The sequence below is a fragment of the Mustela nigripes genome, chromosome 4 (assembly GCF_022355385.1).
Source record: "Mustela nigripes isolate SB6536 chromosome 4, MUSNIG.SB6536, whole genome shotgun sequence".
NCBI lineage: Eukaryota > Metazoa > Chordata > Mammalia > Carnivora > Mustelidae > Mustela > Mustela nigripes.
The window spans coordinates 88,060,438-88,079,200 of NC_081560.1; the positions used below are offsets into that span (position 1 = coordinate 88,060,438).

At 49.4% G+C, this 18,763-nt stretch overlaps 1 protein-coding gene across 1 annotated transcript in view; it reads left to right on the forward strand.

Moving 5' to 3' along the window:
• The window catches only part of CDHR3 (cadherin related family member 3), a 58,324-nt gene extending 40,418 nt beyond the window's left edge, over positions 1–17,906 (forward strand). Inside the window, 11 exon segments of the mRNA XM_059397578.1 lie at positions 1,176–1,278; positions 2,170–2,268; positions 3,675–3,901; positions 5,864–6,035; positions 7,785–8,035; positions 9,726–9,907; positions 11,978–11,991; positions 13,625–13,656; positions 15,413–15,461; positions 17,097–17,294; positions 17,297–17,906. Of these exon segments, the coding sequence (XP_059253561.1) occupies positions 1,176–1,278; positions 2,170–2,268; positions 3,675–3,901; positions 5,864–6,035; positions 7,785–8,035; positions 9,726–9,907; positions 11,978–11,991; positions 13,625–13,656; positions 15,413–15,461; positions 17,097–17,294; positions 17,297–17,394 (1,425 nt within the window). The 3' untranslated portion in view covers positions 17,395–17,906.
• The last annotated feature ends 857 nt before the right edge of the window (positions 17,907–18,763 follow it).

Genomic DNA, 18,763 nt, shown 5'->3' on the forward strand with positions numbered 1-18,763 from the left:
ATAGCGCTTTTGCTGCCCCGTAGAGGGAAATATCCAAGGTAACTCCCTCTCAAAGCGACTGTAATTGACAAACTTAATAGTGACTCCGTTTTCCCCATTCGCTCTTTATTTTACCCAAGTTCCAGGAATCATTAGTTATGCATAGTTGTGCCTGGGGTGCTAAGGACTGGATGCCTTCCTGCAAAGCTTGCAGCTGGTGTGCCTGTTCCGTGTGCCCCTCGCGGTCACGGTCACGTTAGCACTCTGGGCTCCAGCCCTTTGGTTTACTTGAGTGCTCGTCTCTGGCCCAGAGGGGTGTGAGGGGAGAGAACGTCCAGCGCCTTGACTGTGGGACCTGAGAGAGTAGGGGTGTGGAGATGTCCCCCTCTGCAGCATCTCCACAGGGGCACAAGAACAGAATTGAAAGTCGGAGGGGCATGACGGGCAGGTCCCAGGGAGCTGTGCAATACCGTTACCTATAGGGCTCCTGCTGGAGGCTGTTGGGAAAGGAGGAGAGGGAAGTGGAAGGGCAGAGCGGTCTGGGAGGTGGGGGGAGGTCTTTGCATCAGGGATAGAGAGCCTCAGAGAGAACAAGCAACCCACTAGGCATTCTCTCCACACCCCCCATCTCAAGCCCTTCTTCCACCCCCAAGAAAGACTTAACAATTTTATGCACACATGTCAACTAAAAAATAATTTCTATTTATTCTGTTTAGGAAATTAATACATCTTCACTGCAGAATGTAGAAAACACAGAACAACATTACCATTCAATGTTAACCATTATTAACATTTTGATATGTTACCCTCTTGTCTTCTTCCCTATGCATAGATTTTTATGTATATTACATACACATATGCATAAATATTTTAAAGGACAATATCCCTACCTATAGGATTCTATATTATGCTTCTCTTCAACTAACTTGAAGTCATGAGCCTATGCTGTTAGGCAATAGTGCCTGATGAACATCTTTAAACATAGATTCTTTCTCCTGGTAAATTCTTTTGAATAAATTCTCTAACAGTGGGGAAAGGTATGGATGTAACTTGTTAAAACTCCTCTTACATGCAAAATGCGTCATTGGAAAGGTTTTGCAATTTACATATCCACTAACAGTCCATGTAAGTGTCTCTGTCAGTTAAGTAAAAGGATTGTTTATTCTGTGTAATATGATATCTCTGTTTTACTCTAGTTGATTGGTGACCTAGATTATGAAAATTTAAGTAATCTAGCAGCTGGCAATAAGTACACCATGATAATCCAGGTGCAGGACGTTGCCCTTCCTTACTATAAAAGCAAGTATCGTTTTGATTTATTTCATGAAGCATCTTTGAGTAGCAACAGCTAAGCTGTGTCAGGCAGCAGTCAGTATTGGGCTAGGCATTTGTGTTCAAAAGCAGACTTCAAATACCCGAACACTTGGGAATCCTGTTCTTTGCCAGACACTTTTGATCTGTCTCTGGGTCCTTTCTTCGGTGTCACCTAAAATTGCAAGGATCTGCTGCCCCTCCTGCCCCAGCCCCCTCCCCTAGTAGTGCTCGAACGCAGAACCTCCCTTTTTTGGCTCAGTTACAACACTAAGAGCCTTTTAAGGATCTTTCCGTCCGGCTTTTGTCTTGCCCCTTTCCAGGGCACCCTCCACTTTCTGACAGTGATTTTCGGGAAATGCAAATAGCATTTTATTACTTCCTCTCTGCAAGCCCTCTGAGGGTCTCCCCGCAGCTATCAAGTTCAAGTCCAAACTCTGGCTTGGCACACAAGGGCTCTCATCTCTGGCCCCTGCCTAACTCTCTGGCTTCAGCTCTGGTTGCCCATCTCTGAGCTCCCCTTTTCCCAAACCGCAATCTCCCGGAGACAGTCCTGCAGTTCTCGACCTCAGTATCCTTGCGCATGCCCAGAACCACCCTGCGCCCCTATACCCCGGCTCCACGCTGGCCCACGTGTGTAACCCTAAACATCCCTATGAGCCAGCTTCTTGCCCTTCCTCCGGTGTCCGCGGTGACCTGCACCCATGTTCAGCCAAAGGTGCTAACTACTTTAAGCATCGTGAAGGCAGGACCCGTGGGTCTTCTTCACCTTGTATCCCCTCCGTTTTGCACGGAGCCTGGGACACAGAAGGCTCTTTCAAAATGGTGAATAAATAAATGTGTGTTGCAATTTAATTTTTTTCCTGTGTCTGCTTTCAGACAACATCTACATTTATATCTTCACAAAGCCCGAAGACGAGTTTCCTCTTGCCTTTGACAGACCGTCCTACGTATTTGAGGTGTCAGAATTAAGGCCAGGTAAGGAGGCGACAGGACACCGAGGGCAGCGCTGTCCACGGGCTGTCATCCACACACGCCTTCCCCGGAGCGGAAACTGCCTTCAGCTCAGGAGCCCTGAGAGCGCTTGCGCACGGCAACTCACAGCTCATTCGTGTTTATTGCATCTCTTGTTTCTTTTTAAATTGTCCTAACCGCTGAGGAGCTCTTCAGATGAAACCTAGATTTTGAAAACTATTGTTTAAGCCGTGTTTCTCTGAATCCCTGATTGCTTCCTTGACTGCGTGCCTGATTCCTCTCATCTTCCCTTTATGTGGTCTAAGTTCTCCCTCAGTCTCCATTGTGATTTTTATCCTGCTGGAGCAGAGAATTGAAATGTAAAAATAGAGAACAGATTTCCCATTTGTAGATTTCCTTCATTTAAAACAACATAAAGATTCTCGCCCATAACGGGAATCCCTGGAGGCCTCTTTTGTGACCTCTGTCGACATCTCGGTTTCTGAAGGTCCTTCCTCTCTTCCAGCTTCCGTGAGTTCCCATCTCCCCTGACTTCAAAGGGAGACCGTTACCTCCAGTATAATCCCACTTCAGTCCTGCTTTTGATCCTTTACCCATGGATACTTGGATACTTCCTCTTCTTCTCTGTTCAGCCAACCAACCCAAACACTCCCTCGACAGTGATCTCTTCTCCATATTATTACTTGTCTTGAGGATGGTCTCCATTTCCTGGTTAAGTTTTAAACAAAGTGCAGAAAGTCTCTGATGAGAATGCTTTTAATTCCTTATACCTTATCCAGTGGCTACCAGACGCAGTAGTCATGGGCTTCTCATGCTTCACAGATCATATCGCGATTTGGGGTCGAGCACTTAGCCCTGGGGCTATACAGTTAAATAAGAGGTTTCTGCCCTTGAGGAGTGCAATGTACGAGAAAGATCTGTGAGAAAGATCTAGAAGGGGCCAGCTAGAACTCCAGCAGCCCCACCAACAGACATTATCAAATAAGCAAAATGGAACAGCCTCTAAAAGTCTATAGTCATCGCTGCCAAACCCTTTTAAAAACTTTCTTTATTATCTTGTTCGTGAGAGTAATTCACACTTACTACAGATCATTTGAAAGAGACAGCGCGGCATTAGACGACACTGCTTTGACCAGAGCAGGTGTGAGATGTTCTCTGCGGTGTTGCTTATGATCACGTGATAACTGGCTTGCTTGGAGTCTGTAGAAAGGCTTGGCTCATAGAGCCAATACCTGGTGTGTATTCATTAGCATAATTTGATTTTAATAGAATTGAAGACATATACAGAATTTGAACAGGAGAGAGACCTCCAACACTCTGTCTGCCCGTGGCAGTGGGAGTGTGGGTTCCTGTTGTTTCCCCTCCCCCTCGCCCAAGCGGGACTAATCTCAGGTTCTTTATTCTTCCAGCTCGAACCCGGGTTGGACTAGTGCACGCCACCGATCAAGACTTCCCCCAGAGCAGAGTCGTGTATTCCATCTCCACGGGAGGAGCCAGCCTCCAGTACCCAAACATATTTTGGATCGACCCCCAGACAGGAGAACTCCAGCTGGTGACGAGAGCAGACTACGAAACAACCCCCAGCTATATTCTCAGAATCCAGGCCACCAACGGCGAGGACAGCAGCTCAGTCACTGTGAGTGGGGCCATGGGTGTGTTCACACCAGCCCAACCCATTGACTTAGGATCCTTCTGGCACCTTCCACGTGCAGCTGTAGTGATAAAGAATCTTGACAGGGCACATCCCACAGATGTAAGGGGGAGTGACTCGTGGTTTCCAGGACGCCACACTTGGACACAACTAGCAGGGCTAGGAAATAAAGAATGCATCCATAGGTCCAAGTTTATGGGTGGCTGGGAGGCACGCCAAGATTGATGACCGACCACTGCAAGACCGGCTTCCTCCCATTACCCTTTAGATCTCTCTTCGCTCTGGCAGTGGGCTGGTGGTGAGATGCATGCTTCCAGAAGGGTGGTGTGGTTCTATTGTTAATAGTTCTGCTGTGTTCCCACCTCTCCCCACATCACGTCAGATGGAGTAGACCTTCACAGGATGTGGCTTGACCCAGGGCGGGGCTGCTTCTCAACCGTGGTGTTGTGTATCTGCTTAAATATAGATGCTGAGTCAGCCTGTCTCAGTGGGCCTCGGAATCTGCATTTCTAACACATTTCCACACTTCTACGGATGCAGCTGGTCCGGGGCCACTCTTTGAGTAACAAGGGCTTAACAGTCTGTGCTGTCCATGGTTAAAATTACCTGGAGGTAATATGATGGTTGCAAGGACAAAACTGTTTCTTGGTCTTTCCCATTAGTAAAGTGAAGGAACACGAGGCAAAATGAACTCTTGGCTAGCAGCAGGCAGCCGCGTGTGATCCAGAGAACGACTGTTCCGTCAGGAGATGGAGTTCATTTCTCAACTTTGATCCCAATTTTCCAAGGGGGTCTGAGCAAGGCTTATCTTTGTGTCCCACTTTCTCTCTCTCTTAAATGGAGAGTCACCTGATAACCCATCACCTGAACAGTCCAGTTCCTCTGATGACTGGCTTTGAATTAATGGGACATGTTTTTAATGATGTGCGAGGCCCGGCGTTGCTGAGCAAACGGCGTGCTAAGTCGCAGATAATTGTCATGTTTGTTCGGCTGGGTTTTTGAAAAAATGAATGGAGTCCACTTTGGGAGCTAACTGGAGTGAACATTTCAATTTATTCCTGGGCTCAGAAATAGCTGAAATCCCCAAATTTCAAAGGTAGAATGAATACGACTCAAAATTCATAAGCCTTTAAAAAGGGTGATGATCACATAAGTCCCTTTCAGGGCTGACGTTCTAGGATTCCGCGCTGGCAGGCGTCCCAGTCCATATTCCAATTCAGCAGGCATAAAAGACAACGAGGAAACAGAAGAGGCTCACTCCTGTTCGTGGCAGGTTAGGCCACCGGCTTCGTGCCGTGCTCATAGCCCAGGTCACAGATGAGATCCCGGCTTAGCCGGGTCGACTCCTTCTATCCCGGCGCTTCTCAACCCTGGCTGCATATTAGAATCAGCTGGAGAACATTTGCAATCGTGCCTGGGCCCTACCCTCCTGGGAGTCCAGTTCACCTGGTCTGGAGCAAGCCTGCGAAAGCAGGAGAACCAGTGTTCTATATGCCGAAGTTAAAGACAGAACTTCCAGTTCGAAAGGGCAAATGACAAGGGACGACAGGTTGTCACTGAGAATTTGTCATCATTACTGGAAAAACAGCTCTTCATCTTGGGGGGATGAGCCCATGTTTCTTAGATGCCTGTGGGTTGGGGTGGTAAGTGAGTGTGCATATTTATTATGTACATGAGAGCACACACACTCGCAGAACAGAGGTTAATAGCCCAGGATTTGGAATAGGACTGACCCGAGATCAAATTCCTTGAACTGTGCCCCTCACCAAATGGGATGCCCTGAGGTCCACTACCTAATCTCCCTAAGCCTCAGCTTCCGCATCCGGAGAATGGGAATAACCACATCGTCCAGCTCGGGGAAGGATCTGTGAGAGCCAGGGGAGGGCACCACAAGTACCCTAAGTTCTCCGTGAGCCTTGGCTGGTAATCATGGCTGCCTTCTTCTAGGTAACTGTGAACATCCTTGAAGAAAATGATGAAAAGCCAGTTTGTATGCCAGACTCTTATTTCTTGGCCATCCCAGTGGATCTGAAAGTGGGCACGAACATTCAGAATTTCAAGCTGACGTGTACCGACCTGGACTCCAGCCCCAGGTCGTTTCGTTACTCCATGGGCCCAGGTACACAGTTTCCAGGGGCTCTTGGTGTTAGAGGCCTCAGCAGCTGTTTAGGGAGAAGGGGCTGTGTGCTCACACACTGAATGGAGCAGTGTGTGTGTGTGTGTGTGTGTGTGTGTGTGTGTGTGTGTTTGAGGGGGCAGTATTTTGAATGAGGGAAGCAAGGTTGAGGAACATAATGGTCCCGGACCTCCAAGTCCTCCTGCTTCTCCATCTCACCTAAGTCTTCCCAGACTCCTGTCTGTGGTTGTGCAAAGGCCCCAGGAAGAGTGAACCCCACGGATGGCACCCCCACCCTTCACAATTCCCACCCACCATGGTGCATGAGCCGTATTAGTATGGTTTAAATTTGGGGGGTCCCCCTCCTCCACCACCTCACTTCCTGCCAGCCTGCCGTGGGGGCAGGGAATCCCAGTCCTCTCTCTGGATAATAATAGATTAAATAGATCAAATGCATTCTGAAGCGTGTCCTCAGGAATTCTCTTTTGCTCCATTCACTTTCTCTCTTTAAAAATATACCACCGTGGGGAGAAAAAAAAAAAAAAGAGCACCCCTCGATGGAAATGGGAACAAAATAGCTCATCTGATGAAGGGCTGGGGCCAGAGATTGAAACCCAAATAAGCAGAGCAATTCCATGGAAAAGAGTACAAATCTATCCCGGCTGCCCCAGCAGAGCAGTAACTCCGAGGGTAGGGAGCCTTGTGAGCAGGCTGTGTCACAAAACCCAGGGGCAGAGACCGCCTCCTACGGCAGTTGCTGAAGATGGAAATAATCCGTACTGAGAGCCCTCGGGCCTTTATGGAACTCCTCGCTGCTAAGGGAGTAAAAATTAAATCACCTCCTGCTCCATTTACCGGTTTGCCGTTGGTAATGAGTCTGGAGCCACCAGAGGACTGAGCAGGGGCTGCTTGGGTGGGAGCCTTTCTACCCCGGGGGCTCTCTGAGCTGGGAGGCTTGAGCCCAAGCCGCACTGTGGGGAAGGTGGGTCCGGGGTGGATGCAGGAGGACCTGGGACCATGACCCCTTGTGAGCCAGGAGGTACCACCACTGCGGCCACCAAGGTGGCCAGCTAGGTTCCACTCAAGACAATGGAGTGAATTTGACCCAAGGCTGGAGACGCAGCCTCCTCTATCTTCTCCCTGCCGCCCCCCACCCCGCAGGTCTGAGTGTGAATTACACACTATTAGCAAACAAACACTGGCAATGAAGATTGGCTAGAGAGGCTGCCCCAGGACTATTACATCTCCACCTGATGCCCAGAAAGATGGCAGCCATCCTCCTGGGACAGGCATGCTGCTATTCTTTTCTACCTCATTCTTGCTGCAGCCTCACTGTGAGCAAGAGTTTTTGGTTTTGTTTTTTTAAAGATTTTATTTATTTGAGAGAGAGCATGTGAGAGACAGAGAGAGAGAGCAAGCATGAGCAGGGAGAGAGGCAGAGGGGGAGGGAGAAGCAGAGAGTCCGACGAGGGGCTCCATCTCAGGACCCCAGGATTATGACCTGAGCTGAAGACAAATGCTTATCCGACTGAGCCACCCAGATGCCCCACAGGAGCTCTTCTGTTCCCATGAGGTCTCTGGTGTCATTACGGCCCCCGTCACATCACTGACCTGGTTCTGGTGTGTCAGAAACACAGCCGACGACTGCGGCGTGGATGTTTGAGGAAACGATGGAATGCCGTTTTCATCTAAACCCTTTTCTCACTCTCTTTTCTTTCTTTTCCCCAAATCCTTGATTCACACCGCCTTTAGGCAACATCAACAGTCATTTCATCTTCTCTCCCAACGCCGGGTCCAACATTACAAGCCTGCTCCTTGCGACACGCTTTGACTATGCCAGTGGGCTTGACAAGATCTGGAACTACAAACTACTTGTCTATGTAACCGACGACAACTTGCTGTCTGGCAGGAAGAAAGCTCAGGCTCACGTTGAAACAGGGACGGTGACGCTGAGTATTAGCGTCATTCCTCACCCCACCACAGCTGTCACCACAACCCCCAGGGTAAGGGCTCTGGGTCCTTGCGATGCACAGGGATGGAGCCCCTTGACCCAGGAGAAAGATAGGATGGGCTGAAAAGAGTTGAGGTGCTAGGATGTTGCAAGGAGCGCCAACTATAGGCTGGACTGGAGCAGTCACTGGGTGGTAGACAAAGTTCGGAGTGAGACCTTGGATTCACAGAACCATTAGCATTCCCTGTGTTGTTAAAGAAGAATGTGCACTTCCACACTGACTTGCGACAGATCAGGTATTGACCGTGTATGGCTGGCACAGGAGTCAGTTTTCATGGACATGTGACCAGCAGCTACTATCTCAGTCGCTTCTGGGCTTGCTCTTAAGAGTCACTGTGAGTCAACGTCCATAAACGCAGCTGCTTGTATGCTCTTCTCCACTTCTTTTGAAGAGTCCCTATGCACCAACCTGTAGCCTACTGCCCACCCCCACGCCAAAAAAATTAACTGGTTCAATCTACAAATATCAATTCAACACCTATAATACACCAAGCTCTTTGGTGAACAGCCAAAAATGATCTCGACTGTCACGAGCTCCCAATAGACCAGTGGTGCCTAGACCATCAGCAACAGCATCACTTGGAAACCTGTTAGGAATGCAAATTCTTAGGCCCACCCCCAGAATACTGCCCTTGCGATGATCACCATGACCTCTAGGGAAAGATACTGGAACCTGGAGTCCTCAGTCACGTCCCCAGAACCACTGGATCAGAAGTTCCGGGAGTGGGGGCCTAGCAGTCTGGGACTTTAATAAGGCTCCAAGGGGATTCCAACATGCTCTACAGTTTGAGTGCTGTGATCTAGAGAGGGAGACAGATGACAGACAGGTATCCAAATTCATTCATTCACTGCAGATCATAGTAGATAGTAGGAAGCAAGCAAGCAGGTGCCCTAGTAAAACCAGTGTGATTAAGGAAGGGAGAGGCTTGGAGTCTGACAATAGGATTACCTCCTCCCTGTCCTTGGAGGGACTCTAGCTCCTGTTCCTAGAAAAGATGAGTTCTTAGCAGGCAGCCCCACACCTGCAGTGTGCTAGAGGAGAAGTCATCAGAACCTAGCTACCTGTGACCAGTGGTCAATTTCTGCTTGTCAGAGTCCTACCATGAGCTGGTCCATGTTCATCTCCCGTGCGTAAGGAGCTGCCACCCTTCTGGGGCTTGCACGACCCAATGGTGACATCTCTCCAGCCCACAGATCTCCATACCTTGTTTGGGTCCTGTCTCCCTCTCTAGAAAGCAGATGCCACGCTTGAGGCTTCCCTGTGCCATTAGCCCCATGTTATCTGGCAGTGCAGCTTGCAACAAGGGAACACGGCAAAGCCTACAAAGTGTTAAAGAGAACAACTTTTGTGGCGCATGCCTTCCCAGTGAGAGACAATGGCTATATTCGTCCCAGGGTTATGCCATGATTTGGCAGGGAAAAAAGCCAATGGGATTTTTAGCGTTTGGGAAGGGGAAGAAAGAGAGTAAAAATAGGCCTGGAGTTGCTTTTCAGTTCCCTAAATTTTCTGGGTTTTGATCTCCTGGGTGCTTGGAAAGACTATAAATAAGGGGACGGGTTGAAGCAGCAAGAACTGGGAGCACACAGATGCCCTAGACACTTGACGTGAGAGAGGGCTGATGTCAGAGATGGCTCTAAAACCACCCTCCGTGCACGCTCCCCACCCCCCTCTGTCATTCAAGCCCAGGGTCATCTACCAGGTCCTGAGAAAAAACGTCTATTCTCCATCAGCGTGGTACGTGCCTTTTGTCATCACTTTGGGCTCCATATTGCTTTTGGGACTCCTGGGGTCCCTGTTCATCCTGTTGGCCAAAGCCATCCACAGACACTGTCTCCGCAAGACTAGGAAGCACAGGAAACTTCCGTAAGTTGTCGGTGGGCTGGGCCCTTTCCACCACTTCCTTTAGGACACCGTTTCCAGCGGTGTCAGGAGAGGAATGGAAGGAATTGGGATTTCTCTCCAGGGTAGGGAGGGAGCCTAGAGTGAAGGAAGGAGTGGGTGGGGGGAAGGAACCCCAGCTCCCTTCAGTCCTGGTTCCCTCTTCATCACCTGCTGGGCCAGGAAATGGCTCCTTTGGTTTTCCCTGCCACCGGCTCCTCCTTGATACATTCCCAATGAAACCAGGGCTTCACCCTCCAGTGGCCTTGCCCTGGATAAAAGCTTCAGGGGAAAAAAAGCCTGGTTGTGAGTAGTGATAGGATATGCTCTGCTGGTATTTGCAGAATATCTAAAGGATGGGAGGGAATTAGAGGAAGCACAGAAAACTGATAAGGGATTTAAGCTTTTGGCTCCAGTGACTCATTGGGCTTTGTGACTAAATCATCCTTGTTCATTTGCATGTGACCCCAATCTCTCACTCTCCAGGGCCGGAAGCAGCGGCCGTTTCCCCTCCCTCTTGTTTCCTCCTGCTCACTCACGTGCCTCTTACCAGGTACTCCGCGGAGTGCCTTTTCCTGGCTGAAGTGAGCCACCAGAGTGAAATGGAGAGAGAGCACGTCATTGTCCCGGGCTTCCCCAAGACCCAGTTTCTTGAGTCTCAGAAGCGCCCACCATGACAGCATGATGGTTCTGAGCCTGGGCTTTGGAGAGGGACAAGGACCCGTTTGGATCTGGGCTCACCATTTTCTATATGGCCTCAGATCAGTGGCGACCTCTGTGAATCTCAGTTCCTTATTTGAAAAGTAAACAATCAAATGAGCAAAGGCAAAGGAAACACTTAGCACTGTTCCCAATGTTGAGTAAATGCTCAATATAGTGTTTGTTGGGTCTTGTTGCATTATTTTTTGTGTCTGAGTCCCAGTGAGCTCAGGATTCTAGATTCCAAGTTTAGCTCTATGCTCAGGTATCTCGGGCAGTTGGAACCCAAGTTTTGGCACAACGAGGGAGAGATGGGACTTCCTATACCTTTTAAGGTTATTTTGCCGATTACTGAGTACTGTCGAATAATTTAAAATCTATAGACGAAAAGCCTGTTGAAAAGTATAAGGCATTAGCATAAAGATGTGCATTGCATTTTGCCATATTTATTGGGGAAGTTCGTTGCTATTGGCAACCTTGACTTTAAGGTAAGAAATCCGTGAGCATCTGCTGAAATTAAAAGAGACATTTTTGTTTGGGCTCTACTCACAAATTGATTTGGAAGAAGAAATTGGCTCCAAAAGAGTGACACACAAGCTTGTAAGGATGGTTGGTGCTCCATAACGAGGTTTGGACAGAAGTTCTTAAAGGAAGTCATCCACTAGACACCATAACTCTCACGTAATTTGTGGTTATGTGTACCTTGACCCTGGTTGCCTTAATTTACATTCTAAATATTAATTGTTTCCGACATGGTTGACTTAAAGAAGAAAAACTGGCTAGTAATACAGACTCAGGCCTGGCCTCTCTGGAAATTAGGTGAACTATATGGCAGCCAACGTTTGTCCAATAGCAAAGAAGATAAGAGAGTTGCAAAATTATGGAACCCAGGGTTATCCCAAGAAGGGGTTTAGCATCCTAGCCCAGGTCTTCGTGTTATAGGAAAACAGGGTTTATGCCAGCTTGGAAGGTTCTGCTGTGGGCCAAGCCTTCTGCTCAAGCTGGCTACTGGGGAGGAAAAGGAAGCAGGCAGAATTGCTGGGCGCTCTGGCCATGCCCTCCTCACCTGTGCTGTCAGAGGAAATACTTTCCCTCAAGTTCGATAAGGCAGTAGTTTTCAAACTTAGCCAACTCCCAGAACCTCTTTAGTTCCCACACCAATAGTGATGGAACTGCTCTGTTTGGAGCACAGGTGGGAGCCCAGCCTTCACTTTAGTCTCCAGGCCTGGCCCCTCTTTTAATCAGTCCCTGAATCCCAAGGAACACAGTTGCCCCAAAGGCCCCAAGTTATTACACGTGAACGAGAGCAGAACACTCTCGGGCTCATTCTTGTCCGTCTCTCATTTTTCCCCATAGGGTGAAGAGAGGAGGTAAGGACCACGCCGATTCCCTCTGACTGTGGCGGCTGCTGTTGTTGGGGTTTTGCCTGTTCTCTTGTACTAATCAGAAGAATTCCAACTCAGCAGAGAATCGGGGTGTAGTTCTGTCTCAGGGCGTTTTCAATCATGTCTTCTGCGGCTGAAATGACGCAGAGGTCAGATGTCGCCAGAGAAAGGGCAGGGCAGGGCACACGGTGCCATTTGCTCACTCGGATCTCTCCTCTGAGTCCTGCCTGGTCCCTACCCGGGATTGCCTTCTTCCAGCGGAACGGAAGCACGTGAGGTCTGTTCCCTGCCAAGCGGGCCAGGAGTGAAGAATTCTGCATGAGTGAGACACAGACAGTATCTACTGGCTGTTGCACTTGGAGGGGTGAGACGGCACCGGAGGACAGCGAATGCTCTGCATGGGACAGATGCCTCTTTTGCAAGAACAAATAACACTTTATTCCCAGATTGTAACAGATTTGATCATTTTCACAAGTTATTTGGGTCAGGCGAGTGGGAAGGGGGGCGGGGTACAGCTAGATGGGCAGCAAGAGCTGAGCCGCTGGTGAGTTGAGCAAGTTCCCCCCTGAATAAGGACACCAAGCCTAGGGGGATGATAGATCCAGCCCTGAAAGTTGCTGCCTTGAGGGGAACCCAGGCTATGGAGAAAGACAGGACAGAGAATTGGGAAGTGTGTTTAAAAAAAAAAAAAAAAAGCTTTTTTTTTTTTTTTTAAGATTGTATTTACTTATTTGAGAGAGAATGAGAGAGGAGTAGGGTCAGAAGACAAAGCAGACTCCCCACTGAGCAGGAAGCCTGGTGTGGGACCCGATCCTGGGACTCCAGGATCACGACCTGAGCTAAAGGCAGTTGTTTAAGTGACTGAGCCACCCAGGCATCCCCAAAAAGATTGTGTTCATCACTCAATCCATAGGCATGCCTGGCTGATGTGCACAAGGCACTCAGTGGGGTTAGAAATTTGACTATAATGGTGTTGATCACATCAAATGAAAAGATTTTAATGAGGTCTTCGCAGACTGTCGCCCACCCTAGTTACTTTCTAAAAAGGGCACGGGGAACAGAGGCAAGGAATCCTCACAATATGAACAAATGTATCAACTGGATCTTTCTTTCTTATCTTTCCGTGAAAAGCTTATTACCCAGGTCCAGTAATAGGAGTAAATTGGGAAAAGAGTAACATTCCCCCCCAAAATTCTGTACATTATTATATGAGTGTGCATGTGTGTGCGTATTTTTCTGAGAAAGTAGAAAACTGTCAATAAACATTTCTACAGACAGGGCACCTGGGTGGCTCAGTGTGTTAAGCCTCTGCCTTTGGCTCAGGTCATGATCTCAGGGTCCTGGGATTGACCCCAAATCGGGCTCTCTGCTTGGCGGGGAGCCTGCTTCCCCTCTTTCTCTGCCTGCTGCTCTGTGATTTCTCTCTCTCTCTGTCAAATAAATAAATAAAATCTTAAAAAAAAAAAAAAAAACACATTTCTACAGACAGTGAATTGCTTGTTGGGTCTGCAATACTAGGTTCAAAGCCTGTTGAAGAGAAATCCCATTGTAGAGGTAGAGTTTTAAGGTCAATTTAGTGTCCAAGGAGCTTCACTTCTATCTGTTCTACTCCCTGCAGAAATGAAGGATACGAGGCCCGAGGTTTTGGTGGTAAGTGTGGGTGGCTGCGGGACCCCTGGCTTGGGTAACATGTGGTGGGCCCCTCCCGTCCCCTCTCGGGCAGAGCCTGCCGCAGCCTCACGGACGTGTTTATCATTCAGGAAGACGCCTACATTTGGCCACTGGAACAGATTGCTGTGTGACGGGCCCCTGATAGAATTTGTTCCCTCCACTGAACATGTCTGCTGATATATTTGCAGAAGAAGTGGATTTCATAAATATTGAATAGTGGTGTTTATTATCTACACCAGCTCCCCAGGAGAGTGAGTTGGGGGGAGAAGAGCTTAAAGACCAGAACGGGAGCCTCAACCTTCGGTGGGATTGATTTTTTTTCTTTGCTGTTCCACAACCTCGTGGAAAAGCAAGGGAGATGGGGCGGTGCTTGGGCCACAGGTCCGCTCGGCTGGCTTGGCCATATGACCTTGCAATCTCCCTCGACCTGTTTAAGCCTTGGACTCCTCACCTGTAAGATGGGCGTGAGAACACCCGCCCTGGGGTCGCAGGTGAGGAACTACCTTGCAAGCTGCTGAGAATCACACAAATGCCAAGGTTTACAAGATAGCTGGAGAGTCTCCTCCGCACCCCCCAACGCTAACCTCCTGGCCTTCCTTTACTGAACCTGATCTGCCCACTGGGAAGTGACAGAACTTGAAGTGACCCCCCCCCCCAGTCTCCCTCACCCCCTGATAATAAGATTCTGTTATGATCCGAGACCCATAAATGGGGGGAATGAGATGTACAATGATGAATGCTATTCTGTGCTTCAGCATTTCTGCTTCAGGTCAGGCACCTAAGTGCGTATCCAGATGAGCCTGTCTACACTCGGGAGAAAGGGGATCTCTTAAATCCCTTGGTGATGCCACTCAGAGAGCACCTTAGAAATATGTACTACTAAATTAATCAATTAAATAAGCAAATCTCCATGGCCATAAAAAGTGTTGAACTCTTTGCATGAATAAAACCCATATGGTCTCCATTTCCTCTGTCGTTGGAGTTGGGGAGCTGTGGACCAGTACGTAGATGATGGCTGGTGGGATGAGAGCTGGGGTGGAAAGGCCCCCTAGACACCAAATACCGTCCTCATTAGCATGCTAAAGAGGGGCAGCTCCGGAGGGTACATTGTGAGGGAAGGGAATGTTTCCATGGGGACAGAGGTCGAGTCCCGGGAGGGTGGCACAGAGAAGGGGGGAAGGCACAGAGAAGGGGGGAAGGCAGGGAGCTGGAGCCCAGGCCCGGCCCAGATGCAACACTGTGTTGGCCTAGGCAAGGGGACACAGTCAGAGCCCACAGGTGGGAGCACGTGAGTTTTCCATTCTGCCTGCCTTGCCTGCTTGTCTGACAGATCCCACTGAGGCAAAAGGGGTCTCAGCCAAGGTTGTGTGGCATTTCTGCTCTTCTTTCTGTGCAGCTTAGGTAATATTTACTTGGGATGCTTTCCTGCCTCCCAAGCTGGATTAGATGTCCTCCTGCTCCCCCCTCCCCAGCACGGCAGAGTCCTACGGTCCACTTTATTACCCTATGCTGTGCACCTGTTGGCAGGCGCTCCCCTGATTGCAAGCTTTGTGCACACAGCCCCCACGCCTGTCATGTTCACTGTTGGGTCCCCAGCATCGAGCACGTGCCTAGCGAGTAGACAAGGGTCAAGAAGGCCCTGGGTACAGAAAGCAGCTAGCTGTGATGATGAGTGGCCTGGCCTGGCGGGGTGTGTGTAGAGTTGGGCTTCAAGCTGTCTCTTTCTCCTCCTTAGGAAACAATCCAGATGAACTCTGTCTTTGATGGAGAAGCCATCGACCCAGGTAATGAAGTGGCAATGCTGTCCCTCCAAAAGGTGTTTTCTATAATGCCGGTGGGTAAAGTCATGGAGGGACCCTATCCAAGGTCCTGCCTTTGACTCTGTTTATCCCTCCTTTGGATGAAGTTGCCTGACCCTTCTGGCGGTCACCCCGGGGGGAGATGGCCTCGGAGCTGGCAGATGCCCAACCACGGGATCTCCACGGAAAGCCCCCCGCCCCGGCTGTCCTCCCTTCCTAAATGGCAAACCTGCTCAGGGGACTGGTGCCTTCTGCCTGCCCTTTGGCGCGACCTCCTCCCCCAGTCCTTTCTGAATGCTCCTAACCCCGTCCCATGGGCGGCGAGCGAGATGGAGCAATGGCACGCTTGGCTCCCTCTCCTCCTAGATCAGGGCCAAGAATTTCTTCTCGGTCGGCAAGATGAACATAAGGTAAAGCTGGCCCCTAGCGCTCCCCTCACCCCCATGAAATCAGCTCCAAATTTAGCTCCTTTACACACATCCCTCCACTCACAAAGGCTCAATTATAGATGTGAATAAAGGGAAGGAAACCAAACTCGGGAGGCAAGGGTGTTGGCACGTTGCCATCCTCACACACAAGCCGCTCGGTCCTTCTCGGAAGGATGGCTCCTCTCCAGGAGAGGCTGCTGCTGCTGCTGGAATTAAATTTCCCTCTATTATTAGGTACTTGTTACCATAATGTGCCCACATTAGCATAAGTGCTGGTGGGATCCTCTGCCGAGAGGCCACTCATGCCGCACGGAAATGACAAGAGCAGAGGGTGGCCTGAGACTCCGTCTCCTGGGGCCAAAGCCCGGGAGCCCACGGCTGTTATCTACATGTGTGTGCTTGAGAGAAGGGGACAAGAAAGAGAGGCGCCAAGTGCACTATGCGAACAGGCACACCAATTAGTGTCTGCCGCTCTGACTCCGCCAAGATGGCTTCTCTGCACCAGCTCCGTGGCTGTGCCTCCAGATGCCCGCTAACCCAACAGACATCAAAATCAGAGTCCCATTCTCCTTACCCCGGGGACTTCCTTCTTATACCTGGGATTCACGGGGCTTTAAAACAAACCCATCAGGGTGCCTGGGTGGCTCCGACGGTGAAGCATCTGCCTTCGGCTCAGGTCATGATCCTGGGGTCCTGGGATCGAGCCCCGCGTCTGGCTCGCTGCTAACCGGGGAGCCTGCTTCTCCTTCTGTCCCCCCCCCCCCCCCCCCAGCTCAGGCTCTCTTGCTCTCTCTCTCTCTCTCTCCCTCCCCAAAAAAAATAAAATCTTTTTAAAAAAATCAAAACATAATTAGGAACCCCATTCAGAAAACTGAACTGAATTGATCCAATATGGACGTGGAATTCAAGATTTATGTGGCTTTCTAACCCTGCAACCAGGAGCCTGTCCTAAGCCCATCTACCCAGGGAGGTGTGATATTTGCTATCCATGTGGTCAGAGTCCTGAAGCTCATAGAAAGGGCAGGCTGGTGAAGATCATGCCATTCACGGGCCTGCTTCCTCTCTCCACAACTCGCCCCTCCTCATGCCTTTCCTCTTTCCCTGGGGTTAGAAAGGAGTGGGGTGGACGTGGGGGAGGACAGCATTTGAATGCCCTCGTTTATGGGGTGGTTATATATTTTTTTTCTCCTAGTTACTGGGGCAGTATATGAATTCAACTCAAACACGGGAGCCAGAAAGTGGAAAGATCCCTCAACCCAAATGCCAAGATGGAAAGAGCCTGGCCCCCAGGGAGCTGCTCCCAATAGAGTTGTTGCTGGGGAAGGGGCCAGGCCACTGAGGAGCACCAGTGAGCAACATGGGCTGAGCAGCAAAGCCCCAGCTGAGGACAACCCAGTTCCAGAAACCAGGATGCCAAGCCTGGCACCCCAAAGAGCAGAAACTCAGCCCTCACGGTCAGGACTTCCCCCAAACTGCACCCAAGAAAGTAAGGGGTTTCTGGGTGCAGGTCCCACATCGCAGCATGGGGGAGGGGAGTTGAGTGTCCCTGGGAGACTGCCTCTCCCTAATTCCCACGTGGGCAGGGGTGGGAGCACCAGGGGTGAAAACATGGGCTGAAGGACTCGGAGAACCAGGGCCCCAAATGGGATGTTTAAAACACATGTAGTTGCCCTTTTCTGAGAGAGCATGGGAGAAATTTCTTTTGGGTCTCTGTCCTCTGATCAGATAAACTGTTAACTTTTGGATGTGGAATCATGTTTCTTCTTCGTGTTGACTGCTGGGAAGCTCTGTAGGAAGCACTCAGGGACTTCCTGATGAAAACACAGAGGGCTCCCCTTCCAGTGGGTTTCACCACGATCCCCTGCCCTTAGTGTAACACCGCTCCGATGGCTTCCCTGATGAACACACCCAAAGCCACACATCTTCTTAAGTCACCTCAAATCTGTTTCAAAAGAAGCAAAGCAGTGAAAGAAAAACAGACGCATAAATAATGAGATATTCATCTGGGAAGATGAAAACACAATGGACACCTTCTTGTATTCTTTTTTTATGGAGGTATGACTTATAGTCAGTCAAGTGCACAGATCTAAGCCATTCCCCTCATAATAGGCTCCCCTCTGAGGCAGCCGCTATTCTGATCTTTATCATCATAGATTAGTTTTTGCCTTTTCTGAATTTCTATAAATGCAATCACACAGAACATGCTCTTTTGTGTGTAGCTTTTTTTTTTTTTTTTTTTTTTTTTAAGATTTAATTATTTCTCTTGGTCGGGGGAGGAGCAGAGGGAGACAGAGAATCTCAAGCAGATGCCCCATTGAGCTCAGAGCCGGACTCAGGGCTCGATAACACAACCCTGAGATCATGACCGGGCCAAAACCAAGAGTTGAAGCTTACCCGACTGAGCCACTGAGGTTCTCCTATGTCTGCTGCTTTTGCTGGGCATCATGTCTGTGAGAATCACCCACGTGACACTGTAGATTAGTCATTCAGTTCTCTCCACCGTGTGTCCTCTTTCATGGCAGGACCATGCCTTGGTTTATTTATCCATTCTGCACTTGGGTGGCAGCTTCTGCTATTTGACTCTTATAAATCCCATCGTTATGAACTTTCTTGTGCACATTTTTCACAGCTCGTAAACCCCTGTTCCTTCTGAGCATATTCCTAGAAGTGGAATTGTCAGAGCTGTTGCTGGAATTGGCCCAGAATCCCAAAGTGGGTGGCTCTGATGTACGCTTCCCTCAGCAATGACTGAGAGTTCTGATGGCTGTACTTCCCTTGCCCACACTTGGTGTTATCAGTCCTTTTCATCTTAGCCATCCTGGTTAAAAGTTCTCTTGAAATGAAATCACTCTTTCTCAA